This window comes from Aspergillus pseudotamarii (assembly GCF_009193445.1).
Source record: "Aspergillus pseudotamarii strain CBS 117625 unplaced genomic scaffold BDV38scaffold_120, whole genome shotgun sequence".
NCBI lineage: Eukaryota > Fungi > Ascomycota > Eurotiomycetes > Eurotiales > Aspergillaceae > Aspergillus > Aspergillus pseudotamarii.
In genome coordinates, this window is record NW_022475134.1 from 27,705 (window position 1) to 41,235 (window position 13,531).

Here is a 13,531-nt window from a genome sequence, read left to right on the forward strand (position 1 = left end):
TGGGATGATCCTAGCCTATATGTGGAGGGCTTGAGAAAGCGCTGCTTATGTGTCTTACCTTAAATCATGGCTAGCCCTAACCAGAACAATCGTTGGCAACTCTTGTGAACGACCGTCCTGACAATGGTTCAGGGTCGATCCGTTTGGACCAACCGAGGTTCCCAAAGCTGGAATAGACACCCGAACCAAGGTAGTCCTCGTCTAGTCCTCAACTGCGTCCATGATCAGCAATGGCACCGGTTCAACCAAGCCCTAAGGAACAGAAGCCATTTGAATTGCTCCAGGTTGAATTCGAAATATCTCCACACAAGGGGTAGCCTTATGCATAAGTGCATTAAATTAATAGTTATTACCGAGTGGCCCCATGTAAAGGTGCCTCGCTTAACATATTAATTTCCCACGGAATTCATAGAATTCAAAGCTTTATAGCATGAATGAAGAAAGGTACTTCTAGACTCCAACGGTTGGTGGCTTTTGAGTCACGTCGGGTAGTTGATCGGCGGGGTAGTCATTGCCTGAGTCATCCACCGTGGAATCGATACGCAGGTGTAGAGGTGAGTAAGAAGATGGGCAAGAAGGTAGCTAAGGAATACGAAGTAAGCATAAGCAAACCTGCGTTAACTCTTGCTGTCCGTTCGGTGACTCAGGGTGCACGTGATGTAATCTGGTTTATGATTGATGGAATTTGATATAGACAAGCGATCACCTGACACACAGCCAATATCAAGGCTTCCTTTGTTCTGTGACTCAATCGATCTACCTCAAATCAATTGGAGCCCCAGAGGTCCATTATCTTTTCTTTTTAAAATCTACCTCTATATAAAATATATCTGTATAGGTGGTATCTACTCAGTTGGGAGTGTATTCGTCGGTATCCAACAGTTCAGCTACAGATTCCAAGTTTCACGTTAAACAATCTTGACTGCCCTGTCTTCTAACACGATATATCTACTTCTCCTTCCTACCAATCTTTACATCTGATCCGGCGGCAAGATGTCGGACACCCCTGAAGGTATTGTTGAACATGCCTACGACAATATTACCGAATGGTACCTGCAGTGGGTGAAGAGCCAGAAATCACCGCGAGAAAGATATACCCAGATGCTCCTCGACAAGCTGCAACCGTCACCCTCTATTCTAGAGCTTGGTTGCGGTCCCGGAGTTCCTATTTTGAAAATGCTTCTCGACCAAGGCGCTCAAGTGGTTGCCAATGACATCTCAACCAAGCAGATTGAGATGGCTAAGGCCCGTTGCCCGGGGGCTAAGCTGGTTGCAGGCAGCATGACTTCCCTTACTTTTGAGCCTGCGAGCTTCCATGGTATAATTAGCTTTTATGCGTTATTCCACCTCCCACGGTCGCAGCTTAAAGCTATGCTCACCTCGATCTATGATTGGTTGAAGCCCGGAGGTGTCTTCGTTTTGAATTTGGCGACTGTCGACGAAGAAGAAATCCATGGCGAATTCCTAGGACATGGAATGTTCTGGAGTAGCTATGATGTGGATGAGAATCGAGCAATGTTAACAGAAGTCGGATTTGAGGTCTTGCAGGTGGAAGTATTACACGCAAACGATGGGACGTTGGAGGAGGGAGATCCAGACTATGATTCCGAGTTTATGTGGGTAATGGCACGAAAGAAAGAATCTCCTGACGACCCAAGCGGTGGACAAGGAGTGTGACGGTGCTCTCTGTATCTGTTCTGTCACTAATTTGCAGGTTGGGGGGATGCAAACACATGTAGTCGAACTTATCTCCAGACAACATCTGATGATTCCTCTAGCCATTAAGCTCAGTGTAGCCATTCGTAGTTGCCTGCATGGCCTCCCCAACGGCGTAGCCTAGGCCTTCAGTCTCAACACGTTCTAGATAAGCTTTATAGCAACCGTCGACAGCCTCCGTGTGTAGCAGTTCAAGGACAAATGACCATCAACGTAAGGATACTCAACCGCGAAGTGGGGCTTGTAGAAGTCATAAGCATGCCGAGAATAGGAACCTCGCAAGCCAGGCTTGAGAGCTAGGACAGCATTAGGGCCTACTAACATGGCTACACAGCCTGCGCCTCCAGTTGACCTTGCGTTGCCCTTCTCATACAGTGCAATATTGGATACGGACCTGAGCAGGAAAGTATATCTTAATGACCTTGATGCCGACATTTACAGGTAATGCCATGTTGATCCCTGTAACTTCGGTCAACCGCTACCTGTACGGGGATGTCACCCTTTCGGACGGCACAGTGTTACCCAAGGGATCTCGCATCTGGATTGCAGGACGCCTTTGCGATCCAAATCTGTACCCGGAGCCGGAGACGTTCGATGCTTTATCACTTTTTGAAGCTGAGGAATGAGGCCGGGAAATCTAACAATTGGCAACACACCTCCATGACTCCGGAGCATCTGGAATTCGGCGATGGAGATCATGGATGTCCAGGAAGACTCCTGACAAGCAATGAGTTGAAGAGTGCACTTTGCTTCCTGCTGTTGAACTATGATTGGAAGTTGCCTGACGCCCAAGGCAACCCGACCTTCATTCATTTTGGAAGATCAACACCTCGGTCGATCTCGGGAATAGTGCCAAGACCACAGATCTCTGCCTGAAATAGAATAGAGTTTCCAAGATATATAGAGGAAATACAAGAGAAGAATAGAGTAAAGTAAGAGATAGATAGTAATAAAACTTAGAAAAAATAAATGAAAAAGAAGTAAAAGAAGGCAACTACTTTATCTATATCTATTTTACAGATGTTGTGCGGTGGTATAGCTAAGATAGAAGAGAAATTTGTAGATACTTAAGCAGTGAAAGGATCAACATATATTAGCCATGGCCCTGAAAAGCGGTCTGGAACAAACATTTCATCGGCAAGAATGAAGCAAGGGGTCTTAAAAATTAAGATTGACAGGATCACATTCTACAGACTTCTATTTGACCTGTTACTCCAGGTTAAGCGAGCTGTGCAAGATATAAGTTGACGATATTCCCCTCTCTTTCTGCCAGCAATCCCCAAGCAATTATTTAACGTCATCTCTATCAGAATCGATACTAACCAGATCCCACTTGGCAGTTAAGCTATCGTGTCCCAGAGAAGCACGTAAGTCTAACATGCTCAATATTAAGCGGATTCTAAATAACTCCATTCAATAGCAGGCCTCACCGTCAACCACGCAACACAGATATAACAACATAAACGGTCGCCATGCGTTTCTCTCAACTCCTCTCCATTGCCTTTGCCGGCGCTGTAGTCGCTCAATCTACCGTCGTACGTTACTCTACATTTCTTAAATAGGCGGACAAGTAAGTTTCTAATTTTTATCGCATAGGCAATTGTTTACCTCGAACCTGAATTTTCAGGGCCGTCGCAGCAAATCAGCTCTATAGGACAGTGTGCCGTCATCGATCCCAGTACCATGCCTCCTGAGGCGGGATCCATCCAAGTCGCCTCGGGTGTCATGTGCACCACCTACTTTGACTCACAATGCCAAAGTCCAAATCAGCACCTCACGGGCACCCTGTCTAACATTCCGGAGCCATCGGACATGCAATCTATTCTTTGCCAGCGGCTAGACTAGGAATCGATTATCATATCATGAATCAGATCAAGAGCTGCCCGAGCGAGGTTGAGTGCCATTGGTGATGATCACAGTCGGCCGCTTCTGAGTTGGATAGAGGATACAGGGTTGGGGAATCTGGGTGGGAAACTTGTAACTTACAGGGCTGAATCTACCTTGATATCGCTACCGTACGGACTACGTTACCACGCCTTGGTCTAGTACATCTTGGCATTAGGGTTTAGAAAACTATGAAAGAGTGTAGGTGGTGAAGCCGTTCTGCAGCCGAGCTGATGGCCATCTACTATGCCATCAGCATGGTTCTTCCGCTGGCTACAACAAACAAGAATCCCCCAATTATGCAACATGAGCCGGCAACTATCCTAAGTGACAGTATGTCAGCACTATAAGCCATAGCAAACCTAAGGAATAATTCAGGGCAACGAGTCATCCAGCCTATTACCCACTCCGCTAGAGAACTAGATATATAATCCCTCTTTGCCTCCAATAGATCTCAGGGCACTGCGGTGACTCCAGTAATTAAGTAGTAGATTCACTGGCTAAGAAAGAGACAGTCAGCTCTAATAAGTAACATCTATTTCAGCACCTTCTCTCGCGAGAAAAGAGATTTATCTACAAAGAAATCCGGAAACAATTGGATAATAAATAAAGAATATCCCCCAAAAGATAGTTATCTCTGTTAGATAAGAATCTATCCTTAATATATACCCGGAGACTCTATAGCTTACTATCACAGAACCGAGCCTACCTGCTTATCTAAATCTGGACTGGCTATTTACCTATAGCTAGCAACACACACCAAACTATACTGTTTTAGAAAAAAAGAATGAATATGAATACAGAGCAGCAGAGACAGTTATCCATATCCTAGTTAACTGCCCAGGGGCCAGGATTAAATAGTCTCCGCCGAATATTGCGGATGAAAATTGGGAATACTTTCAATAAAATATTAAGTATGCAGGGAGAAGGATTACAAGGCAAGCCAAATAAGACAATAGTATTGTCGGTGCAGTACTGGACTTCACAGAGACGTCGCAGAGATCTCAAAGCCGCGCACTACAGAGCCACAGAATATAAAACCAGGTATAAAGGCTACCACAGACCATAACAAGACTCTAAATTTGTTAAAAAATAATAGCTTATATATTTAGATAATCTCACAGGACTAGATAGTGGGATCCTATATATTGCCTAGATAAGGCATTATTGTATCAATTTAACCAATCAACCAACCAAGTCTATATTATTTACCGAGATTAATATAATTCCCTAACTGCCCTAGTAACTATATGATAAGCAATATACGAGACTGCTCAATCGGATCTGAGTTCTGATTGGCCCACAATTCTGGGTTTTGATTGGGCGAGAATTCACTCCTGACGTCACTTTCTGCTTTGTCTTATACTAACTAACTAGGGCAGTTAAGGAATTATATAATCATTTCAAGCCTCTCTAGTTAGGTAATCTAGGCAGAACCCTGGGCCTCCAGTAATTTAACTAATTTCTAGATTATTTAAATTGCCTATATAACCTAGATCTCTAGAGCTTTAAATTACCTGCGTGGCCTAGATCTCTAGACCTTTTGAACACACTGCAATGCCTCGATCTCTAGAGCTTTTGAATACACTGCAAGGCCTAGATCTCTAGAGCCTTGAATTGTCTGTGTAGCCCAGATACTGAGAGTCTTTAAATACACTGCAATAGCTAGATTTCCAGATTATTTAAACACACTACAATACCTGCAGACTCCAGAGCCTATTCCACTAGGGTAGATAATCTAGATAGTCTAAACAGTATAGTATAATCTTTTAAATAGTCTTAGTAATTTAGGTGGTCTAAGGTCATGTGATTCCACCGCTGTGCAGGCTTCGTTGCCAGTTTCTTGAGCTGGCAGCCCCTAGTAACCCTCTGAATTTCGGATAAAAGAATTCCCAGATGGCGCTTGAGCATTGCGCCATCCAGGCCCAGTTATCCTCTAAAAAAAGGTCAGTAACGTAATTATCTTGAGGAAATACGTATTACGTCAGCTGCATGAAATCCTCAAGGCGGATCAAATCGCGGTAAAGTGACGAACTCCGAATTGCCTAATTTAGTTAGCTTTACTACAAGTCAAGACACTTTCCGATAGGTCCGTCGTCCTTGAAGCCTATAAATGCACACCTGGACATATAAAGCGACATCTCACCGTTCGATCATTCAATTTTATTTGTTCTTTCCCCGTTTCCCCTCCATATTCCGCACCATTTCATTTTATTGTCTAATACTGTTATCTCCACTCTCTGCGCTCTCGCTTGTCTTCAGTATACACTTCCCTTAGACTTGTTGCCCGATTAGCCTCATAAGGATGCTTGATACAGATGATAAGCAGAATACTGGCCTTGTTGACTCGGGGCCACAGGTAAATATTATATGCTCAGCCCCAGGGTTTGTGGTGCCTGATCCAGACAGCGTCAATAAAAAGGTTACCTCCAGTAATATGATCTTTAACTGGGGTGGTGTGAAGATAGCAAAGATATCTCCTGATATTATTGTGAAATTCGGATCCCATGTCACATCCAGCGAAGCGAAGAACATGATATTTGTCGAGCAAAACACGGAAACTGTACCGGTTCCAAAAGTCTTTGCTTGCTACTCTTATGGCCCAATACATCGGGATATCGAAGACTACGGTAGTCTGTTCGATACTTACATATTCATGAGCTATGTCAACGGTCAGAGCCTAGATACAGTTTGGGGGACTTATGATGACGCTACAAAAAATCATATTACTAGTCAACTGAAAGGGTACTTCAACCAGCTTCGCCAAATAAGCGACGGGAACTACATCGGTTCTGCTGGTCTTGGCCCCGTTACTGATCCAATTTTGGAAAGCCATCACACAAAGGGTTCATAGTGTCTACACCAGAAAATCAAATAATGCTAATACAGACAAGGGCCGTTTAATTCCGAAGGAGACTTCAATAACGCAATCATCGAGGCATATCAATCAAAGGCACCAAAACGTCACATCAGGGGCTTCTTGGCTGGCATGCTTTCACAAAAGTGTCACAAAATTGTGTTCACCCATGGAGATCTACGCCTTCAGAATATCATGGTCCATGATGGATATGTCAGTGGGATTCTGGACTGGGAATTTAGTGGCTGGTATCCAGAATACTGGGAGTTCTCAAAAGCTCTTTATGTTTGGAAGTGGCAAAATGATTGGACTGACTACCTAGTACGGGTTCTTGAACCCTACTATTCCGAATATGCGGTCCATTCGTTCTTGGCTGAAACACTTTGGTGATAGTAATTCATATGTCCGCCATCATTCGTTCACACTAGTGCCACAGGACCATAGTTATTTCTCAATACACTCCTTTCCCAATCTGCTTAAAAATGATCATTCCAATGTTTTCATGGATCGACCCGAACTTGGACTTGAGCACGAAGTTTGATTAGGCCAGTGTTTTCACCTCGGTCAAGACGTCATCCACCCAGTTAGAGCAATTCCGTGCCGGTGGGTCGGGGCTTGTTTCGGTCAATACTAGGGGGGAGGGTGCTTCTGCAATATCTCTTCAAAACGTGCAAGCTGGGTCTTTGGCAGTTGAAACTGCAGAGTGGAGCTTTTGTAGGATTTGCTGGCGCTGAAACGGTATGCCGGCCTTGATTCGTAATCCATACCCACACCAACATCTCCTGTAACATGGTAAAATCTACCAGCACCTTGGTTTTCGTTCTGTGCAGGGACCAGAGCGATGCCCTCGTGGTCTGGGCCACGTCTCTGGCTGAAGACAACTCGGTAAACATTATAGGTAATTGTCTCGACAGACATGATAACAATATTTCAAGAAGAGATATTTTAATAGCGAAAGAAGATAATATAGATCTTGGGGACTAGAAGATACTGGGAAATGTCTCATCAGAAATACCAAAAAATCACTTGTTATTTATACCTTGAGGTCAGGGACATTTGTTCATAAAACATAGAGTAATTAGCCCACGAAATAACCGCCCCATGGATATTCAGGCGGAGTAAGACAGGTGCTAAGCAATCCAATAAGGAGTTAGGAGTAGATGAAGCCTCCAGTAATATCATAAAGTACAGGTGTGTTCGCCATGCAAGCTTGGTCACGGCGCTTCGGAGTGTGGTGCGATGTAGGATTGGTTGGCTCTAGGTACTTGCTCCGAGTATATCAGCCTTGTTTTTTCTATATCGAATCATCTGAAAGGAAGGATACACACTAGGCACTCATGGCAAATACCTACAACCTACGAACCCCATGCAACACAGCCCGTGAATGCCTTGCGCACATAGCCTTGTCAGGATGAAACGTGGATTGTTGCACCTCAGCTAGAAAGAGTAATTTCTAAAAAAAATATGAGAGGCTGTAAGTTGGCGTGACATGCAAAGGACCTCTCTAGCACTACACTTCAGCGCTTACAAAAACGTTGAAAGTAAGCACAACATGTTCTTGGCCATTTACATGCCCAGGCGCCCTAGTGTAGCTTCAACAGCTTGTCAGCCTTGATAGGCAGATAAAAATAGTGATGCCATAAGGGTCGGAATCTGCGATCTAATGAGTCAATGCAGCTAAAGCTGAGACGGACTATACCTATAGGTATTTGGTGTGATAACTGACCCTAAGCGCTTTGCCAATTAAGTGGAGCTGTTGAGGCACAAAATACACCTCAAGCGCGGATCTAGATAATAATAAAGGCCGAGCACCAATCTAAATCGGCTGTAGTGACGCAAGTAAGAAATGTGCAGCAAGCTAACTATCCAATCATTAATCTGAACGTTGGCGACGAAAATGAGTGGCGGGATGGCTGGTGCTCCTGTTTTGTTCTTATTTGTTCTTACTCAACCTTGAGCGGCACCAATCGGACACGACACTGGCGACACTTCTGCGAACCTGCATAAATCGAAGGAGTAGCAAACTTGTCAATAGAAATTTGTATAAATGGTAAAGCCCTTACTGGGTTGACTGCGAAGCTTACACTAGCGAAGTTCGATCCCATTTGAAATACACCTCTGTACTTATTTATATATTTAACTTAGTTCTTTATAATTAATTTATATTATTATCATAGAGTTATTTTTAGTAGTAAAACTAGTCTTAATTTATTCATACTCTTTTAACTATTAGATATATATATTTATTAGACCTGACTCTTTAGACTCGAGTCTAGTATTAATAGCAGTCTTGTACTGACTGTATTCCTGTGGCAACAGCAGTCTAGTATCGACAGCAGTCTTGTATCAACTACATCTCTCAACAGAAGTCAAAGAACAACATCAGGTTAGTAACCCTTGTGTGGTCCGCTATATGGTCTCAGACTTGACGACGAAGCCCCGGGCGTAACAGCAGCCCCTAGTATTGATGGCAAATCCAGGCCGTCTACAATAGAGATACGAAATATTCCAAAGTATATTTATTATTCCATATCATCTTGTACCATATTTTTCTTCCTCTACTCAGTACTCTACTGCTTCTCAGAACTAAAGAAAATAAGACTTCTATATATACTTATCTAGAGTAGAGTATACCTCTAAGACAGTAAAAGAATTCCTAGATACTAATAGTAAACCTTGTCAATTCTACCAATAAATATTTATAATTTCGTAGAGGAGAACAGCTAAGATACAAAGAATAAACTTATAGGCACCTAGTCGCGCGAGCTCAGGGCGGCGCTTCTCACCAACTAGAACCAGAAGGGGAGGCGTCGAGGTGCTCGTAGATTCTTGTTCGATAGGGCTACTGGTGTCACCTGTCAGAGATGCTTCAATAATACATTTAGCCGATCGTTTTATAGCCACCGAATGTACCCAAACATCATGCAGTATGCCCAATTCAACTCCGAGTTTCCGATACAGCTTAATAGCAGACGCTCATATAGCTTTGCCTTCTCTTCTTCGTATATGGCTCTTTGACACGCAGTAGAAATTCCCCCGTAACTTAAATTTCATTTCGAATGACCCATATATAGATAACAGACAGCCACGGTGTGCCACGTAACCCAGTATAACAAAATATTAGCTACTAAGACATTCTTTACCTAGAAAGTCCTGTGAGAGGTCGGGGATCTTGTCACCCCACAGATCGCAGCCAGACTTGTTCTCATCCTCGCAGTCCGTCCTCTACGCAAGGGTACCACCATGATCAAGGCTTCTCAAAAGATTTCGTTACAGTTCCGCTCCATGCTAGTAGCTACTGCGTGTCTAAGGTATTCACAGAGATGCAGCTATTCCAGGCAGTGGAAAAAGTAGGATACCGCATTATCCGGCGTGAAGGAACGGTTTCCGTCGCTTCGGACGTTCATATTGAGCCCTACATTGACGGTCCGGAGGTTGACATGCTTTGTCCTCTGGGACGGGGAGATTCTGTTCTCTGATGTGCCCGACGACTTCCCAAGTGAGGCAGATAGCCCAGAAGCCACAGCAGCTGATACTTTCCAAGAGGCCGCGTTTGCCCACCCATCACGGCTACCACCCAGCGAGCAGGATCTCCTACACCAGGCGCTATTGGGTCGCATTCTCCATAAGGGGTTCAGGAGTGGTGTCTCCCACATTGAAGCGCGTGTCAGGCATTCCGCCTTGAAATATGTGAATGAAAATGGGACACTGAACCTGCGCTACAACGTAATGAGGGATGCGAACCAATGGTTAATGCCAAGCGTGCTCCTCGAGGTCATGCCCTGCCCACCTGGTATTATGGCCTCATGTCCCTCGCGTAGATTTACAGGGTCAACTACTTTGCTCTCCATGTGCTCCATGCACTGGGGGAGAAGCCCGCATGCGAGCACTATCCCAGCCATTTATGCGGGAACCGCAGCATGACGGGCACTCATGTTAGTTATCTCGGGGCGCGGAGGGATTCTCACTTCTGCTAACCCGGCGGAGAAGTTCAGGGACGAGCATCAAAAAGTCATGGACGATATCCTCTTGCGGCGAGAACCATCTGCCAAAGGAAACTTTGTGCCGGGTCCCCACGCACCAACTATAGGCTTTCTCTCAGTGCGGTTACCCGAGTAGAGCAGAGTTGGCCCTGACGAGACATAGCTGATATTAGGATCGAATTCATTATTTTCATGTCAATTCATAGTCATAGGATACGCAGTAATTTCATCGCAGCGAACCTTTTCCTGTGGATGGATTATACCCAGCCCATGTTAGTCACTGTCTCATGTTGACCAACAGCACGATACCATTTGGACCTTTGATACGAAGATTAAAGTTATAATCGCTTCATTATTTTACACAAATAACAGTGGATAGAGCATATTCAATCAATGTGCCCACGTATGCTGTCGCAGAGAGCTTGAATAGAACCTGATAATGGCTAATGCATCTACTGCCACCGAAAGAACTCAGGCATACTGGTATCCAACCCCAACTCGTCTAGCCAGTTTAAGAAGTCCTCACTGGTTTCAAGATCATCCACGGTCGGTATTGTCTCACCTTGATCGTAGGCATTTAAAGACACCCCGATCGAATGGGAACTATCCCGGATTCGATCACCGTGGTTCGATGCAGGCTGATTGCCTGTGCTGGGCTGTGATCCATCTGTCGTCTGTGCGCCTGAAGGGTAATCTAAAGTATCATCTAAGAGCTTGACCATTGCCTTGGTGACTTCCACGCAGGCCTTATGTGTCTCACTAGTCAGTGGATTGGCACTTTCAAACCAGGACACAAGCAGGCTTAGATCACGGATAATCCTGGACCGGGGGATGGAACATGGTAGTGGCACTCTGGACACTGTACAGCGATGGAGTTCCGTTGCAACGACGCCTGCTGCCGGGAGAGCATAAAAGAGAAACTAGTCGGCCCCTACAGGTTAGAGTCTGGAAGACAGAGATGGAAACAGGTTGTAATTACTTACAATCCACGTGTACTGCCCCCGGATGCTGCTTTCTTGATCGCGTTGCTTTGCAAAGTCCGTGACGGCCGAGACGATCTGCATGGCCGAGTCCAGAAGATCTGTCATGGCATCGGGACTCTCACTGCAACGGATGCGCTCGACCTGAAAGACCGTATAAAGATATTCCAGATGGATGACCAGACTTATTATGGACAAGTGCGGGCCTAGAACCTCCCAGGAGTGCTTGCTGTAGTGAAACTCACTGGGGACTCTATCCCACAATCGCTTACACTCTTGATAGGTAGTCCTACACGCATGTTAGCTTCACTAGACTGAGCGAGAATTCTACGCTATTCATCCTACTGGAGTTCATTTTCTCTGGAACCAACTAAACCCCGCCCCAAAGACAGTTCCATCACCTGCTCTCGCAGCCTCGCAATCATGTATCGCAGCCGGATGACTGTAGCAGGCCGAAGGCCACCGTTGAACGTACCCCACCCATCCGGTGTAAGCTGCCTAACAGTTTTATCGAGGGAAAGACTGTCCAGGACGACACTATGGTCATCGAGATCCAAGGGTAGTCCCACGTCACAATAATGGTAGGGAAGTCGAGGCGGCCGTCCCAGGAATGTAGCGAGATTCTTATCGGTGCGATATGACGCTGCGAAAACCCTCTTGCGGGTCTCCGAGAGGAAGAATGGGATGGACGGCTTAGGAGGGTGTGGACGATGTAGGCCCATGGCGTGGATGCAGGAGACCAAGTCCCCAAATTGCGCGTAAATCTGATGGCCTATTCTCTGTTAGCCTTTCGTATTGCGTTATGCAGTGTACTGGCATTACTTGTTTCTCCCATTATATTTGATGCCAATACGAAATACGCGTAATTAAGCCAAACCACTAGGTCATTGACATTGTCGTACTGCCTGCAGATTTCAAGACATGCATGACTTGCAGCTGCCATCTCCATGGCAAAAGCATCTGAGCTGATTTCATCCTTGCCATTCAGAGAGAACAACGGGGAGGAAGACGATACACTGACACCGAGTCCCGCCATGGCGAATATGAGGCCGACAAACTCCCATCGCAGATTCGCACCCGTGAACGAATGGTAAAACTGGTCCGTTGTCATGTTCGATTCCACCTTGATCAATTGGGTGACTGTGTTCTGGGTGATCCGGGATCCCAAGTTCTCTTGCGGCCATCCCTCCCTGTCCCAGTGTTTCCGAAGCAATCTTAATGGCGTAAGCACAAGAGGAGCTGGGATGACCGTGAACGAGCTTCGATAGTATTTGTCGGTCACTAAATCTTCATAGAGCTTAAGGGGGCGCAGAAGCTGCACCAGTCGGGGAAATACGTGAGTGAAGTCGGCACTCCAAGCCTTGCGCAGGGTAGATGCATGGGCTGTTTTCAGTGTTGAGAGGCTTATATCCTGTTGATCGTGGTGAAACGCTGACATGAAGCTGGTGTATCCCAAATAAGTTGGCTGAGAGGCAGGAGTTAGGCCTATCTGAGGCCCAGTTGGTACAACGCTGTCACCACGGCTGGAAGAGGCGTCGAGGGCCTCATCATCCGCACGCGATGTATTGACAGGAGACACGCTGCGAGGTGCCCGTGGCTTCTTCCGTGGTCGAGTTAAAGGGGCCGGATGATAGTAGCACTGGTACTGTCAGCCCGCGCCTTACAGACCCTGTGCTCATATGCAAATTCCGATCGGAAATAGATTCACAACCAAGGCCAATGAAGTTTGTACATGCCTTAGAGCTTAAACCCCTCGTATCACATCGTCTACACGTCGGTTGTTGATGATCACACCGGATTTTAGAGATGCGACACGGTTCACAGGATATTGGTTTACCATTCTTCCGGACCATGCCTCGAGAAATATTCTTCATGGTAAACAGGCCCTGCGATTAAGTATCGCCTTTTCTCTTATTCTCGACTTGTCGATGGTAGTCATGGTGGAGGTGGAAAAATAGTCGGAGTGGCTGTCGGTTACTAATCGCAGATTTACTGCGCTCGGGATGAACCCTACACTATCTAGGGTTGTATTCCGAGCCCTGTCGGAATGAAATGAATACAACACCTTAACTGAAGAGTTCATATCAGATCCTCCCAACGAATTGGTCGCC

The 13,531-nt window shown here is 45.5% G+C and overlaps 4 protein-coding genes across 4 annotated transcripts; 3 read left to right on the forward strand and 1 right to left on the reverse strand.

Annotated features, from left to right (window-relative positions):
- Window positions 1-772: 772 nt before the first annotated feature.
- Window positions 773-1,878, forward strand: BDV38DRAFT_265100 (class I SAM-dependent methyltransferase). The gene has a single exon (XM_032056329.1). The coding sequence runs from the start codon at window positions 994-996 to the stop codon at window positions 1,675-1,677; it is 684 nt and encodes a 227-aa protein (XP_031907289.1). The 5' UTR covers window positions 773-993; the 3' UTR covers window positions 1,678-1,878.
- Window positions 1,879-3,188: 1,310 nt separating this feature from the next.
- On the forward strand, window positions 3,189-3,561 carry BDV38DRAFT_288895 (uncharacterized protein; the record flags this gene model as incomplete). Its single annotated transcript, XM_032061128.1, has 2 exons — window positions 3,189-3,251; window positions 3,313-3,561. The coding sequence occupies 2 exons, from the start codon at window positions 3,189-3,191 to the stop codon at window positions 3,559-3,561; spliced, it is 312 nt and encodes a 103-aa protein (XP_031907290.1).
- Window positions 3,562-5,746: 2,185 nt separating this feature from the next.
- On the forward strand, window positions 5,747-7,444 carry BDV38DRAFT_265101 (aminoglycoside phosphotransferase family protein). Its single transcript, XM_032056330.1, has 2 exons — window positions 5,747-6,446; window positions 6,495-7,444. Exons 1-2 carry the CDS (start codon window positions 5,906-5,908, stop codon window positions 6,845-6,847), a joined length of 894 nt encoding a protein of 297 aa, XP_031907291.1. The 5' UTR covers window positions 5,747-5,905; the 3' UTR covers window positions 6,848-7,444.
- A 3,448-nt stretch (window positions 7,445-10,892) lies between these two features.
- Window positions 10,893-13,260, reverse strand: BDV38DRAFT_288897 (fungal specific transcription factor domain-containing protein; the record flags this gene model as incomplete). The annotated part of the gene is made up of 5 exons (XM_032061129.1): window positions 10,893-11,360; window positions 11,424-11,709; window positions 11,766-12,192; window positions 12,243-13,059; window positions 13,183-13,260. 5 exons carry the CDS (start codon window positions 13,258-13,260, stop codon window positions 10,893-10,895), a joined length of 2,076 nt encoding a protein of 691 aa, XP_031907292.1.
- Between the last annotated feature and the right edge of the window lie 271 nt (window positions 13,261-13,531).